Source organism: Lagenorhynchus albirostris, chromosome 3 (genome assembly GCF_949774975.1).
Source record: "Lagenorhynchus albirostris chromosome 3, mLagAlb1.1, whole genome shotgun sequence".
NCBI classification, from domain to species: domain Eukaryota; kingdom Metazoa; phylum Chordata; class Mammalia; order Artiodactyla; family Delphinidae; genus Lagenorhynchus; species Lagenorhynchus albirostris.
This window is the reverse complement of record NC_083097.1, coordinates 134,098,531-134,114,588: the sequence shown is the minus strand read 5'-3', so window position 1 is coordinate 134,114,588 and position 16,058 is coordinate 134,098,531. Positions and strand designations below refer to the sequence as shown.

At 41.0% G+C, this 16,058-nt stretch overlaps 1 protein-coding gene across 8 annotated transcripts in view; it reads left to right on the top strand.

Moving 5' to 3' along the window:
- Window positions 1-16,058, top strand: part of EBF1 (EBF transcription factor 1) — a 413,301-nt gene that overhangs the window by 30,750 nt on the left and 366,493 nt on the right. For all 8 annotated transcript variants that reach the window (XM_060144143.1, XM_060144141.1, XM_060144139.1 and 5 more), the window contains 2 exons: window positions 3,384-3,457; window positions 12,945-13,013. In XM_060144143.1, coding sequence (XP_060000126.1) covers window positions 3,384-3,457; window positions 12,945-13,013 — 143 coding nt within the window. The remainder of the gene's footprint in view (window positions 1-3,383; window positions 3,458-12,944; window positions 13,014-16,058) is intronic.

The window sequence follows — 16,058 nt, the reverse complement described above, 5'->3', positions numbered from 1 at the left end:
TGTGCTGAAAAGTATTGTTCTGCTGAGGCCCCAAGGAAAGGGACAGAAGAAACTTCATGCTTCCTTCCGTCCCCAGAGTTTAACTATTTCTGAGCAAATCCAGACTCATGCTTTCATTTTTCTATGCTTGATGTAGAGAAGATTCTCCATTTTGACTCTGCTGCCAGAAGCGAAGTGGCAGGTTGACATTTGATAGACATGTATTACGGAGGCCATGGGCCTTCAACGAATGATGTCCAGTCACCAAAGACAAAAACATGGGATACGTGGGAGACCATGGGTCATCTACTGTTTGGGGGGGTGTCAACATATTTTCACTGCAGCATATCTTTAATTGAGTATCATCATGGGCCCACTGATTTCAGTGGAACCAGCAGCCTCAGTAAAAAATAATATTGGTATTATCTAGAAAGAGTCAAAATGAGAAGGTCTGATGTAATTGATACTCCTCCTCCCAAAACCAATTTTTTTTTAAACAGGAAGGAAAACCCCATTAATACCTATGAATTTTATTCACCAAGTTATTTGAATTAGTTTAGCATGACAGAAAACTAAAGTTGAAACAGGTTTTCAGGGGTATTAAGAGAACACACAAAATGGTAGTGATAATAGGATTTCTCAGAAATGCATAATAGAATTTTTAGCACCATGTATGAGATCTAATCAGTTATTTACAGTGTCTCTGATTTTTTAAAGCAGTGATTGTAGTAAATAAAGCAGGCAGATATAAGTTTTGGTTTTTAAAACATTTTCAATTTACTTAATGCATTTTCTCGAGTAAAGCAACTTCCTGGGTATTTAAAAGGTCTTTTAAGATTGCAGGAATGCATCATCAGTGCATGCTAAAACTAATGGGTGAAAATTTAAGTCATAATATGATGTTAACATAATCTAAATGATTTCCCCAGAAGATAGTTATGAATTACTTAAAGTGAGTAGTAACTTTACAGTACACAAATCTGGCTGTGCTCTCTGATGGGTGGCAGGCACCCCCTTAACCAAATGGTCAGAGTTTACTGGCATTAGTGGAACGAGTTGACAGTGTGATGTGATACAGGGAGAAGAACTCAGCGTCATGGCTGTGGTATTCTGGCCCTGAATTACATAACTTTAGTCTAAGTCTGAGGAAACATTAGACAAACCCAAATTGAGGATGTTCTACAAAATATCTGGCCTATATTCTTCAAAAATGTCAATGTCATGAAATACAAAGACTCAGGAATATTCCTTATTGAAGGAGATATGACAACTGAATGCAGTGATTGGTATTGGTTTTGTTGTTGTTGTTTGCTATTAAGGACATTATTGGGTATTTGGTGAACCTCAGATGTTTAGATTAGATTATTGTATTGTATCAATGTTAATTTTGTGATTCAGATAATTGTGCTATGGTTATGTAAGATAATTCCTTGTTTTAAGGAAATACATACTGAAGTATTTAGGGCATGTCTGCAGTTAACTAATAAATGGTTCAGGAAAAGAAAATAGAGAAAGAAAGAAGAATAAAGCAAATTTACTAAAATGTAAACTCTTGAGGCATCTGGGAAAGAGTATCTTGGAATTCTTTATATATCCTTACAACTTTTCTGTACATCTAAAATTATGGCAAAATAAAACATTAAAAAATATAGGGTTGGGCTTCCCTGGTGGCACAGTGGTTGAGAGTCCGCCTGCCGATGCAGGGGACACAGGTTCGTGCCCCGGTCCGGGAAGATCCCACATGCCGCGGAGCGGCTGCGCCCGTGAGCCATGGCCGCTGAGCCTGCGCGCCCGGAGCCTGTGCTCCACAACAGGAGAGGCCACGGCAGTGAGAGGCCCGCGTAAGGGGGAAAAAAAAAAAATGTAGGGTTATAACAGGCTAACCATATAAATGCTTTTGATGGCCCAATGGTAGAAAATGTTTTCTCCTTATGCAGGTACTTTTTTTTTTTTTTTTTTTTGCGTACGCGGGCCTCTCACTGCCGTGGCCTCTCCCGTTACGGAGCACAGGCTCCAAATGCGCAGGCTCAGCGGCCATGGCTCACGGGCGCAGCCGCTCCGCGGCATGTGGGATCTTCCCGGAACAGGGCACGAACCCGTGTCCCCTGCATCGGCAGGCGGACTCTCAACCACTGCGCCACCAGGGAAGCCCATGCAGGTACTTTTTGTCATTTTTAAATTTGTTGCAATTTTTGTTTTGTAATGGAGTTAGGTAAAAAAGTCAGAGCCTGCTCTGAAGGTCTGCAGGTCTGCACACATAGTGTCATAAGCTATCCTCCATCATTTACAGTTCTAAAAGTCTCAGGTTCATAAACAAGCACATTCTAGCCAACTATAAGTTAGTTACTGCAGTTTCTGTGTATTATAAAAAAAAGGATAGTCTCTGGTTAACTTAAGTAGTTTCATCACCAAGAAATTGAGAGTTATCTGAATGTGTGAAAGTAATTTTGTTAACAATTTGCAGCTGTGTTATATTAGTACTATGCAGTGCTACATTGTTAAGTTAGTTAAAATGTATCCCCATGCAGAGCCCTGCTCTATCCATAGCTGTGAGCTTTTCTTTGGCCCAGGTGTTAACATGTAGATCTTCTAGTAAGCAGAGGTCTCAAGGAAACTTCCTGGTGACCTTAAGGAAAATGTTTGTACACATATTACTAAAAACAGACAAAAACATCTTGGCTGGTGAGGTGGTTTGGGACTCCAAATTTTGAGAGTCAGATGTAATTCTTCTTAGTTGAGGGAGATAACTATGGCTTAACTCCCCCTGCCCCAACCCTGCCTGTCCCCCCGCATATGCGGGCGAGTATTACTGTTTGGGTGGTTATACACCCCAGAGAGCACATGTTTTCAACCTGTAGGCAGGAAGGATTTCCCCTGATGGATGAATCATCTCAAGACAGTGAATGGACTCATTAACCATACCCTCACTTGTTTTCTACTACTTACCTCTAGAATATTACATGTTGGAGTTGGAAGTAGTAAAATGAGGCGACAAATACGAATCATTTAAAAATAAAATCCATGTGTTTTTCTATATTTTAAATCACTAGTATCTCAATCTGCTAAGCCTTCTGGGTTTTTCCTCCCCCATTGATTAGATTTATTTTTATTCTGAATTGAAGAGAGAATTGTGGTTGTCTTGACGACAGAAGCCCATCTCATACAAGGATCCGAAGATGTGCGTTATAATAAGGAGGTTGATGGGACAGAGAGGAACATATCCCCTTCCACTCAATTTGGGTTGATCCTTAACAACTGTCTTAAAACAATCAGCCCAGTGAGGCCTTTGGCTCTGAAAGCTAATTGGCCTTGCGGCAGTGGTGAATGGTCAAGAATTTGACTGTGGTAGTTTGTCCTCTGCTACTTGGTTCCATTCTTAGCTCAAATCATGCCTTTGTTTACAGGCCATAGTGTATGAAGGCCAAGACAAGAACCCAGAAATGTGCCGAGTGTTGCTCACACACGAAATCATGTGCAGGTAAGAAATACCTTTTTCTTTCCCTTTAATTAGCAAAGAGAAGATGAATTTGTATCTCAAATCTAGGTGAATTCAGGTTTATTTTTGGGTATATGTTTATCTTCTGTTAGACAATCTAAAAACTGTTAGATGTGAGTATTTGGTAGTAAAGTGTCAGGCATCACAGTGGTTCTCAATTATTTATTAGATTTCATCCTAAAAAACAAACGTTCCAATTTTGATATCGCATTGTTAATGGACACAAAGCAGTGCCCTCTCCTTTTTCCTTTCAATTGAGTAAAATACAGTATAACCCTTCTAGTGTTAATATATGTGCTCAACTGCATTGCTAGTAAAATAAGAGTTCTATTGAGGTCAGCAGAAACCTCTGTTTGGATAAGACTTGAAAGTTATAGTTCCCCTTTTTAATTCTTCCACTTAACAATGTGACCGTCCGTACATAGGCATCATTCCTCCCCACACCAACCCAACATCTGATCTCTTAATCTTAGTTACCTTTTCTATAACTATGACAATGTAGCTAACATTTCTTAAATGTAGTGAGCTTTTGGAAGGATGGCAAAGATGAGTCACTGAAAGGTATAAACATTCATGTTGTCCACAAATGAGTATCTTTATTTTTGTCTGAAGCTACGTTTGAAACCAGGCAAGCAGACCACATTCACTTCCATGGCCTCAGCCAACCCTCCACATGGGAGAGAGTAAACCAGAGAACAGCCTTGTAACTTGCAGTTTAGGATTCTAATTCTTTGTAAAATAACACTGGCACTTTGCTTCTGATATATTCTGAGTAATTGGATAAAGCATGACGATGACACTCTGCATCAGGGAAGGGCTACTAATTGCTTTGTTAGCCACGCAGGCTCTCCTGGCACAAAGCATGCTTGGCTCCTGACTGTTACTGACCAAACCATTTAGGAGTTTCAGCTGCTGCTTCGGCATGGGTGGGTTTATTTGCTGCCCGCAGACTCGCGGGGAAAGCAATCTGAAAACTCTACAGGTGGAAATAAGATAGAAAAGAGATTAATGTGTTTCCTTAGTGAAGTCCCAAGTAGTAACTTCTTCTATATCTGTAATATGTATGTAAAAATTTCTTTTTCTCCTTTTTAAAGAACATTCTGCAAATATATTATTCTAAAATATACAGGAGTTTCACAAGTTTTCACTTTAGTGATTTGTAAAACTTGTTAATTGTTCCGAAAACAGGTTGCTTCTCTCTAACTTTAAAGCAGCAACAAAATCCAAAAATATGGTCGTGGATTTCGTAGAAGATATTATTAGGCAAAATTAGTGTCATATTGTACACAACAATTGCACAGCTAAAGCTGAGCTGCGCTCTTCAGAATAAAATGAGTAAAATCATTTTGAAAAGCATTAAAAAGAGACCTCCTTCGTATTACTATTTTTCCAGCCATATCTCTATTTCGTCTTCCCACAATTAGCATGTTGTTAGAATGAATTTTCCGTATTCTGTTCCATGTGATTCCAGCAAACAGGAGACAGGAAGATGGATCTCAACCAATAGGCCAACTAATATCTATAAATCATAGATTTGCATCTCATATCTGTACTTGTTTGGACTATGCTAGAAATTATTCTTAAGATACTTAAGATATATTATGCCTTTCACACACAAGCCTACACTCTGTTAATGCAATTTATATTTTTCTTGTTCTGGAAATTCATTGGTCCAAAGTACTTTATGATGCTGGTTGATGTGCTTTACTGCTGACGTTCTTTCTATATTTTAGAAACATAAAAATAGCAAAAAATAAAATTCTCAAGCCACTGAAGGCAAATGATGTTTGTACTGCATGGCTAAGAGGGAAGAGCCATATTCAAAATGTCATCCTGCTAATGCTACAGACGATGGTTTTCCTGGCTGCCTATAGATGTGTAAGGGGTACTGTTTGTTTACCAGGCCGCCATGACCCTATTACACAAGCCTGTCATCTATTGTGTGGCTAACAGTCTTTTAAATTGTAAATCTGATGCTCTTTAGGGGGCTTTAGGAAAAAAATTCTCACTTTCCACACCATCCTATTTCTCTTGATTTCTTGCCGGTTGTAAGTGGAAGTTGGGATGTGCTGAATTTGCACCAGGGGTGCAAATGCAGGCTCAATTATAAGCATTAAATTAGAGTCTGTTCACCATTAATCAGCCTGGCTAATTGCTATGCACCACCATTAACCATATGGTGTGAAAGACAGCTTGCTCTCCCCAAGATGAAATTTCTTCACTGCAGACATGAAATAGTGAGGGCCCTGGATTTTAAAATAGGTTGTTTTAGATATTTAATTTCTAAACAACTTTCTGCAGTGCTTTCTATCAAGGCTAACGGCACAATAAAACTTTACATTTATGTCACAAAAGAGGTATATTTATAGTATGTTGGAGCTACGGGTGAAGGAGACACAGAGAATTTAGATCGACAGGAAAGGGCTTGGGATGATTCTGTTTTGTTGTCATCAAAGAAAAAAGAAAAAAAATAAACACCAGGGAATTGTGTATTAGGTGGTTACAAATTTTAAAAAATCAGTTTTGTTCTGTTGAGAGGGTAACCCTATTGCATGAGCTGTCTAAAGGACTTACTGCCATGGGATTGTTATTATTGTCTCTCTTTGAGACAAAACCCCTTTGACTTGATGGCATAAAACTCTTTCCATGGAATTCTGGGAGAGGTTCTGCATTTTTGGTAAACTGGAATTTATTATACCAATCATCATTATTACATTTTGCTAATACTTGGTGATTAAGCTCTTAAAAAGTATGGCCCCATGAAGGATTTTTAGAAGCAGGATTCATTCCACAAAGCATTTGATTATAAATGCATCTCCACATCCTGTGTTTAAAATGTGAATGGAAAATAGGAACTCTACTTGGTAGGTGCGTCCAGTTCCTAGCCCCCCAGGCAGGGCAAAACAGATTTTCTCCCTTTCCAGTGAACGGGACAATTGCAGGGGATGGGTGTTGTATTTAGGAAGGCATTTTTTTCCCCACTGTCAGTGCCTAACATCTTGTGGACCATGAGCTCCCAGGGCTAGCCTGGTTCCTTGATATGGCTTGTTCTTCCTTCCTCTTTGGCTGGTGTATTCTCATTTTTTTCCTTTAGATTCCCACTTACGCATCCCTGGTTGTTGGCCTGAGCGAGGTCCCCTTATTATTCATTCCTGTGATATCCTGCGCTTTTCCTTCATAGCATGCAGCACATTGTAATTGTGTGTCCAAGGCCTGTCTTTCTTTGCTGGACTAAGAGCTCCTTGAAGACAAAGAAGTTACCCAGTTTTCCTCTCTGCTTTAGTTGCCCATGTGTGAAATGGGGAGAAACTATTACTTCTCTCATAGGGTGGTTGTTAAGATTAAATGCTGTAATCCCGATAAATGCTTATCATGGTACCTGACACATAGTAAGTGCCGAATGTCTATTGTCATTATTGATAGTAGCAGCAGTAGTATTAGTATTGATATTAATAGAAGCAGTGGAAGTAGTGGGAGCAGTAGTAGCAACATCTGCAGTGCCTAGTTAAGTACCTGGCACAGAGTTGCTCAAAGGGAAAGACGGTAAGAGAATATTGAAAGGAAGGGAAGTGTCTACTAAAATGTTAACATGCTTTGTTCATTCTAGCTGTGCTGTTAAGGATATTTTCATTCATTCTTTTAGTACGTACTATGTGCAAAGCACAGTGGAATGAAGAGCCAAAGAGGACTGGCCCCTGTAGTAGGAGAGCTGACAGGTTAGCCTGGGAGAATGAGACTCATAAAACAGATAACTAGACAGCAGTGTAGAAAGGGTAGACAGGGATAAGAGGTGAGGCCAAAGACCACAGCTGCTCAGAGAAAGGTGGCTTTTAGCTGCAGGGATTGGGAGGAAGGTAAAACAGGACCCGGATTTTAGAGGGTGCATGAAGGAGCGTTTTGGTCCATTTGTTGGCAGTCCAGGCAGGATTTCTCTGGGGAGAGGTCTACAGATGGTGGGCCTTTGGCCTGGAGCTGGGCAGAGAGTCAGGGCAAAGGATCGCCAACTTCTGAGGTCTTTTCTCAAAGGTGCAAAGTAAAGCTATGGGCTTACGTGGGATTGACAAGGATAGGTGAATAGAAAGAGAAGAGGCCATGGATACATCCTTGGGCAACAATCTCATTTAGTGTGTTCGAGAATTAGGAAAAAGAACCTTGAGCATACAGAGCATAGAAATAAAAGGAGGGTGTTTCAAAGTCTGGGAGCCATCCATGTAATAAGTGTAGGGAGATCCAGATAGACTTGAATACTGAGAAAAGCACCAGAAAGTCACTGGTGAACTTCAAGAGAGGACATTCAAGTTGGCGCTGAGGCCCAGAAGCCAGCTTTTATGCGGTTCAGGTGGCAAGGAGTGACGGCAACTCTGGCAAGGGGACAGTTGGACAGTGAAGAAACCAACTCAAGAGAAAAGAAGGAGTGTGTCTTTTTTTAAAGAATGGAAAAACTTAAGTTGGTTAACTGAGGGAAAGAATGAGCTTATTACTATTAATGAGACTATTCAGATAACTCATATATCTCATTCTCCAGCCACTTTGGCTAAATGGGTAAGATAATCTTGCTTTTTGTTGTAAGGCTTAGAGATGGAGCTGATGCTTTCCTCCACTTGAGAGAACCTCTACTTATGGGAAGAAGTTCCATGTCCCTAAGATGAGGATCTGCAGGCCTCGTGACCAGGAAACAAGTATATGTTTCTTGCCATGATTTATGAAACCATGTGTCAGTGCACTAGAGAGATGCCACCTGTGTCATGCTGCTAAGGAAGAAACTCACAAGCTTGCTTTTCCCTGGACTAGCTTGTCCGAGGGATGCACAATCTTGCTGGGGAAAGGGCTGCTGTTTTGAGTCCACAGTGTACGTAGAACACCGGGTGCTGGGTCCCCACTCCAGTGATGGGCCACATTGCTCTCCTGCCACTTGGGTTGCAGGTTGCGAAGGGATGTGAAGTAGTGGGAATCCTGCCCTGTGACAGAGCAAATGAGGAAACTCCAAGCCCCCTGACACATTCCTGCTTTAGGAAGCAAATGCCAGGTCTGTGCCTGGTGCAGTGCCTGACAAACACAGTAGGAGTCTAAAGAACAGCATTTGAAGGGATGAATATCCATCAGTCACACAGTAATGAGGACATGATTGGCACTGTGATTTCTTCTGTTAACCTGGTAACTTTTCCCTTGAAGTGCTCTTGCATCTGTTGTTCCAGGTACTGTATTGTTTCAGCCCGAGACCTCTCCTGCCTTAAACACAAGTGAATCTGTTCTCCCTTCATTCTGTCCTTCTTGCTTAATGCCTGCCTTCTGTATGGTGCTGGTTGGTACCCACCTTTCTCAGTCCTTCTGAGTTCAGTAGAGGGACATAGGGAGCAGTTCAGCTTGGAGAAGGGAGGAAAGAGAAGGCAAGAAAGACCATCACAGGGAAGGAAGACAGGTCCTTGCTCTGCTTGGCTCTGGGTTAGAACTAGGGAGCTTTATGGGGTTAGATGCCAGCTCAGCCTAAAGGAAGACCTTCCTTCCCCAATTTGCAGTTGATTTTTAGTCTTTTAATAGGAAAATAATATTGAAATACAAAGCAGAAGACTGCAGGAGTACAGAAATAAAATATATATCCTCTATACTTCCCCACTTACTCCACTCCTTATAGGCTATTTCTTCGAAGTTTCTATTCATTCATTCAAAAAATACTTCCAGAGGGCCTGCTGTGTGCAGCACTCTGTTCTAGTTGCTGGGGACTCAGGGATGAACAGAACAGTCTAAGACCCTTGTATTCAAAGACAGACAATAAATAAGAAGACAAATATAAAAGACAATGTGATGAGTGCTAGGAAGAAAAGTGAAGCAGGATGAGGGGCTAGAGAGCTCTGGGGGTAGTCAGGGAAGGGCTTCTGCAGGCTGTCACTTTGTGCAGAAATTTGAGTGAAGTGAGGGTGTGAACTGGCTTGTGAGACTATTTGTCTCTTCCCCTCACTCCCTTCCTCTCTCTCAGTCTTTCCTTTTTTTCTCCTAGAAGTAGGACCATACCATGCATACTATTCTGCAGCTTGGCTTTCTCAGGTCATAATATGATGTAGATGGTGTGTACATAATATGATGTAGATGGCGTGTGCAAACTTCTTTCCATGATGGTGTGTACAAACCCACCTTCGTTCTTTTTAATGCTGCACACAGTTCCATATTTACATGTATATATGTACACATACATATATGTATATGTGTATATGAATATATTTTAAAAGTGGGCTTAAACTGTAGACACTGTTTTGTTGCCACTCCAGACGCAGAGCAGAGCCCAAGAATCCCGTTTTGGGGATGATGACTATGTGATGCAGTGACATGACTTGAGAGGCAGGAAAGCAGGAAACCTGTTGGGCTATTTTTCATACTTTGTATAGGGTTTTATAAATGATAAATGACCTCCAGCCCTTAGTCTGTTTTCCTTTCTTCGTTATTCCTATTTTATTCCTATTCTATTAGTCCTATACACTTCTGTTCTTCGCATCTGCTTTTTTCCCTGGGTCCCTTGGGGCACAGCAGAGAGGGGTGGTTCTCACTTAGACTGTGCTTCGATTCAGCTGGCTGCACTCCAGGGCATTTTTATTTTAAGGGGATGAAGACAGTGCTTAAGGCACAGGGCATATCTGAGGCCCAGTGTGGCCCTTGCTTGGGGAGGTGGTCTGGTGTATGGGGTGGGATGGAGGTGAACGTTCCTTTCCTCAGCAGTGTCTGCTCAGAGGGTCAGCTTGGCTTCCTGTATCTGCTACCTTCCTATTTTCTTGGATTGTATTTTCCCCAGTACATTACATTCATTCATGAAGTCGTCCAATCCACCAACCAATATTTGAGCTTCTCTATTCTGTCCCAGGCCTTATGCTACTCATTAGGTAAATAAAATTGACAGTGTGTTCCTTTATGAAGCATATGAGTTAGTAGGGGAGGGGGTGAGAGGAGACAGTGACAAAAAAAAATGCAAATATATATGTAAGTATATAATTTGCTTTGTGTTTCATGCCCTGAAAGGAAAAACCAGAGGAACCTATCAAGTGTCAGGGCTAGCTTCTCTGAGGAAGGAAGAAGCTTAGAGGCTGAGGCCCAAAGAGGGGGTAGAGGCTGGCTAACCAGGCAGGGCTTGGATGAAGAGCAGTCCAGGCCTGGAGGCCTGCCCAGACCTGGGCCTGAGGTCAGACTGAGCGTGGCCCATTAGAGAGATTGAAATTGGCCGGTGAGGCTGCAGCTTGGCAAGTTGGAGGAGAGTGACAGGAGACTGGGAGGTGGTCTGGCCATAGATGTATTCTCAGTGTGGTGGGAAGCCATTAAAAGGTCTTGGGCGGTGAAGTGACACAGTCCAGTTGACATTTTGAAAAGATCACTGTGGCTGTCATGGGGGAGGTGAAGAGTAGACACAGAGAGACCAGGTGGGAGGCCACTGCAGGAGTTAAAGCGAGAAAGTGAAAGTGACTCAGATGAGGGTGATGGCAGTGAGGAGGGAGAGAATCACATTGTCTTGAGATGTAGATTCTAGTCTGAAATTATCAGGTGAGTTGGAAGAGTCCCTGGAAGGCATTCAGTCCAGGCAGGACAATGGTGAAGGTTTGACCAATGGGGATTTGCCCAGTCGCTGTTTTGAAAAAGAAAGGAACAAATGGAAAATAGAAAGGAGAAATAGGCCTTCCCATGCATTGCTTTTATCCCTGGGAAAAGACCTGGGCTCTGTCCCTGGGCTGCTTTTGGAGATCTGAGCCCTCACACTTAGAGGTGGGTACCACAATCGCCCCATTTTACACATGAGGAAACTAAGACTCCAGGAGGTGGAATACCTTGCTCCAGCTGCCACAAGCCACTCGGATTCCAGAGTCGGTGTGCTTAACCACTGTGCTCTTCTGGCAAAGCCCTTGAGATGTAGGTGCAGGGGAGTAGAGTTCAGGGAGGTTGGAGTTTAGTTTGTAAATTATTATTATCTTTTGTATGCATTTCAAAGACTGTACTCCTCATTCCCTTGTTTCTTCATCTTAGGTATTGGGATCCTTTGCACTTTCTATCCCCAAAGTACTAGTATAGCAGAACTCAGGCCTGGAGGAAATAGTTTCCTCTAAATCAGAAAAGGAAAGGCTCTTAAGGGAGTGGCATGGTTTTTAGCTGGGGCTTTGACAAAGGAGATACAATTCTTGCTGTTGTTTTCTGAAGATACGAGAAGCAAATCGAATGAGCACCAAATATGGAAGCTGATTCTCTTTTCAGAGATATAGTTACAGCCAGAAGAGAGACTTCCTAACTTTGCTGAAAGACTCCCTGTGCAGGCATATATTTCTGGGTCCTGAAAATGAAGTTCAGTGTTTGTTTCTCTCTAGCAGCTCTCTAAATTTAGGCTCTATGATTCACTAAGTCGAATGAGTCTGTGTGTATGTTTGTGTGTGTGCGTGCGTGCCTGTGTAAGCGAGAGGGAGAAAAGTGCATATTGTGGTGCAAGGCAATGTATAATGCTTGGATAACTCCCTCACCTCCTTGACTGATCAAATACGTGCTTTTATAGTGTGCCCTTGGGTGTAGACTGGCCAGTGGACACATTTCTTATTTGCAAACAAGTCTCAGATGGATAGTTTTCCACTGACCATGGGTAGTTTTCAAAAACCCTAATTTTTCACTTTTTAGAAGCATCTCAGGTTAAGAAAAAACTGTCAACTTTAAGGTCACACATGGGGTGGGATTTTGATAGTAGGTGCTTTACTTGCCCACGTCTGCCTTTTCTCTGACCTAATAAAGAGTGTCCATTGCCAGGCTTTTGCCAGGCTTTGGAGCAACTGTCCTAAATGCTTCCAGGAAACTTGCACAGTGACCAGAGCAGGGCACAAAAGCCAGAGGATGTGTGGATCTCTATTTTCTTTTATCTTGCCTCTTTGTCTCGATTATTGTGTTGTACTTTTATTCTTACATTCTGAACATGGTTCAAAAGCAAACAGTCACAGTTTTAGGATTTGGGGAAGGTTGTGGTTGACGGAAACGTCTCCCATAAAAGAGGAAGGAGAAGAAAAAGGAATCCATTTAATACAAAATGACTGGAGGGGGAGAAATCACTCATACCTCATTATTGACGCGTTCCACACAATTAGTGTGATCTTGAGGGAAGAGTGTTTAAGCCACCCACAACCCTGAATATTCTCATTGGGTAGATGTAATAATAATGCATTTCACAGTGAACTCTTCCAATCCTGCGGGCAGTGATGGGAAGACCCCATCTTAGGGCTGTCAGTCCTCGCTCTGTGGGAGTCCCTCTCCCTCCCTCCTTTGTGCAGGGAGAGGTTAAGCCTGGCCATTAACCCATAGGTGACCCAAATAGAACGTTCTGTCTCAGGGATCCGTTGATTGCCAGGTATGGCTTTGTGGTAATTCTAGCATTTGCAACCCAGCAATTTGAACCTTCTGTCTGCCTAAATGATGATTTTACATGGTAATGGTTGTACTAAATCCTCTTGCTTTTGCTCCATAGCCGCTGTTGTGACAAGAAAAGCTGTGGCAACCGAAATGAGACTCCCTCAGATCCAGTGATAATTGACAGGTAGGGACCGCTCTACTTTCTCTCGGTTCTTTTTCCTCATTATAATGAAACACCTGTCTTGCGTGGCTCATGGGTGAGGGTTAGGAAGGCATGTGGCCGAAATTTGCCTGTTGGTCATGACTTCAGCTGCGCCGAGCTATTGCGATTCCTGGGAAAGCCATATGGGATGTTCTTTGGAGGCCAGTTTTCTTGGATTGCTCCAGTTTTGTGTCTGATTCACGCTCCTAAAGGCATATTTTCTTGTTTCTTGCCTTTCTGTGGCTCAGTCCTCACGCTGTGCCAGGAAGCTTCAGAAATAAAATAATAATAGTTTGTGATTTATGAAATGTGGTTGGGTGCTTATAAATATTTAACTTTTATTTGAAAAATGTTTGAATCATTATCACTTTTAGCTACAGTAGTTCTGTTGGACGCAATCCATCTACATTTTAAGGTTTTATTTATGCATAAAAGCAGTTTTAAAGAGATCTGTGAACCAAGATTTTCTACAGTAATTTCCCGTGTTTGATTGTAGCTCACGCTGCCTTGTAGTTGATTAATTTATCCTGCTTGTCTTAATTATTGTGTTTTTAAACAGATCCATATTACTAATCTGACATGACCAAGTAAATCACTGTAGAACAATAAATCTGTTTTAGTTGTTCGGCGCAATTTTGAGTCAGTGTGTGCACAGATTATGCAAAGTTGCATTCCAAATATTCGTTTTATATTTTAATTATTGAAATTCATTGTATGGAAACATGTATAATAAACCATTTGTTACATAGCATTACTCATTGGGAGTTAAATGGCCTGGAAGGTTTATAGATACTGTCAGTTGTCAGCTAGGACAAGAGCTAGCACCCTCCGTTAGCTGGAAGAGTCTTGCAGGTAAGACTGACTGATCCCTCATTGAGGAAATCAACAGCTGAACAAAAGTCCCTTTTGGGGTTTGGTAATAATGATTTTTGACACCTCCCCCCTGCCCCGCCCACCCATCTGTCTTTCCAATTCTTTACTTTTTGGAGGCTTGCTCTGTCATTTTTCAGTTGACTGAAAAAGTGTTTGCTTTACTGTAATTTGTGACAAAACATCGGTTGTTGATTTTGAGTTATGTGATTCTTCAGGCTTAAACCCAATTTTGATTGCCAAGTAGCTTTATAAAACTTACATTTCAATCAGATATTTTACCTAAATATCTTTCACTAATACTCACCAAAGACATTTATCTTTGCTTGATAAGTGAGGATTAATATCTTTGATTCAAAGTTTAAAACATGAACGGTTTAGTGTGTAATGAAGTTGTGTGCTGCCTATAGAATTAGCATAGCATGTTTATCTACAAAAGCAGACATGCCATTATGTAATTTCTTTTTTCTGCAATGGCAGATAAATCTTCAAATGAATAAGATAAAAAATAAATATAACCTTTGTTGTTTGTTTCACTTAAATACCTCTCTTCAAAATGCCATTTGTTATTTTAAGCAGATTTTACTCTTCTATCAAAAAGAAAGTGTTCTGATCAAAGGACCAGCCCAAATATTCCCCCAAACTTTGAAACTATCAACATTCGGTTCTGCCACACGGTTTCTTTTGGTTCAGATGATAAGAACCTTACTTTGCCACCCGCAATGAAAACACTTTTTTTTTTTTGCTTTTGAATGGGTTAAGCTTTTAAGTTCTTCGTTTGGTTTTAAGCCGTGACTCTGATATAGAAGGTTGATATGACTGTGGTTTGAATAACATTTGATTTTGACCTGTTTCTGTGGGTTGCGATGGCATAAGAAACTTGACTCAGCAGCGCTGTAATTAGCCCGGCCCGTGTTTTTGAAACAGGATTGTGTTACCTGGATTGCATTAGTGTGGCTTCTATTGTTGCCGCCTTGCATCTGTCCCAGTAGGGTACTTAAAACCTTTTCTTGGCTGGGGTAGTTCAAACAATTTAGGCAAAATAAGTATGCACTTTATACTGTCGGTGGCTTTAGAGATATTACTCATGACATTTATCCTTTTCATTTTTTCTTTTTTGGTTTGACAAAGTAGAAAACGGTGTTAGCCAATCTTGGTCTCTTAAGAGAAGGATACTTGAAAAACGGCTGAAACCCAGGGTATCTGCATGAGTCCCAACATATGTTTATTTGCTGGCTGTTGCCACTGTCTCCCGTGAACCGTCTTTTCAAGCAGTGATGCCAGCTGATATGCACAAACCCATTTAGCTATTTTTATTTGTATCTGAGTTTTCAGAATTTATTTGTCCTTCAGTCTGCCAAAGGTTTTAAAAGCTCCAGTCCTGTCTGTGCTGATATGTGAAACTTCCATTTTTAACAACAAGCGAAGAGAATAACAACAGGAAAAGAACTTACACAGGGAAGGGCAAAATAGAAAAGATTTTTCAATTCCATAAAATTGCTGCAAAGGAAAAAAAAATGATGACAACCGTGTTTGAATTTCATACTTTCCAATTTGATTCTATATTACCGATTGCATAATATCTGTGTTACGTGCTTAGGGTTTGATTTGCTTTCAGATTTATGGATGCGAATCCCTGCATATTTTGTAAAAATAGGTTATGGGGCCTGCATTCAGTAGCAATAGTAACTGTTTTTACAAGATGCATACAATGTGCAATTATAGAGCTGAGGGTACAGGCAATCCTTGTGTTAGGATTTAGCATAGGTTTAACATGCAGTCACCTTTTGGGCACCAATAATTTTTAGTTCCCTTTGCTTGTCCTTCGGATTTTGGAAGAACAGTGCTATTTTTATCAGTCAAAAGACTTTTAGCAGTGGTTATTCAGGAAAACTATTTATAGGATTGATAGAAGAGGCTTTCTGGTCATACGGCAATGGTACAGGGTAAGCTATTTCTGTGTTAAATTTTGGCTGTATTTTTTGCTGCCGGTGATTTGGGGACATCAGGTCGGCATACTCTTATCAAAAAAGTGAAATTAACAAAATCAGCATTTATATACTGTGATTTAGAAAATGTGTTTCTACTTTCTTCTTTTATATTAGCGTGCGACAGAGTAAGAAAAATATGACCCCAACTCTTTTTACGATTGTGACA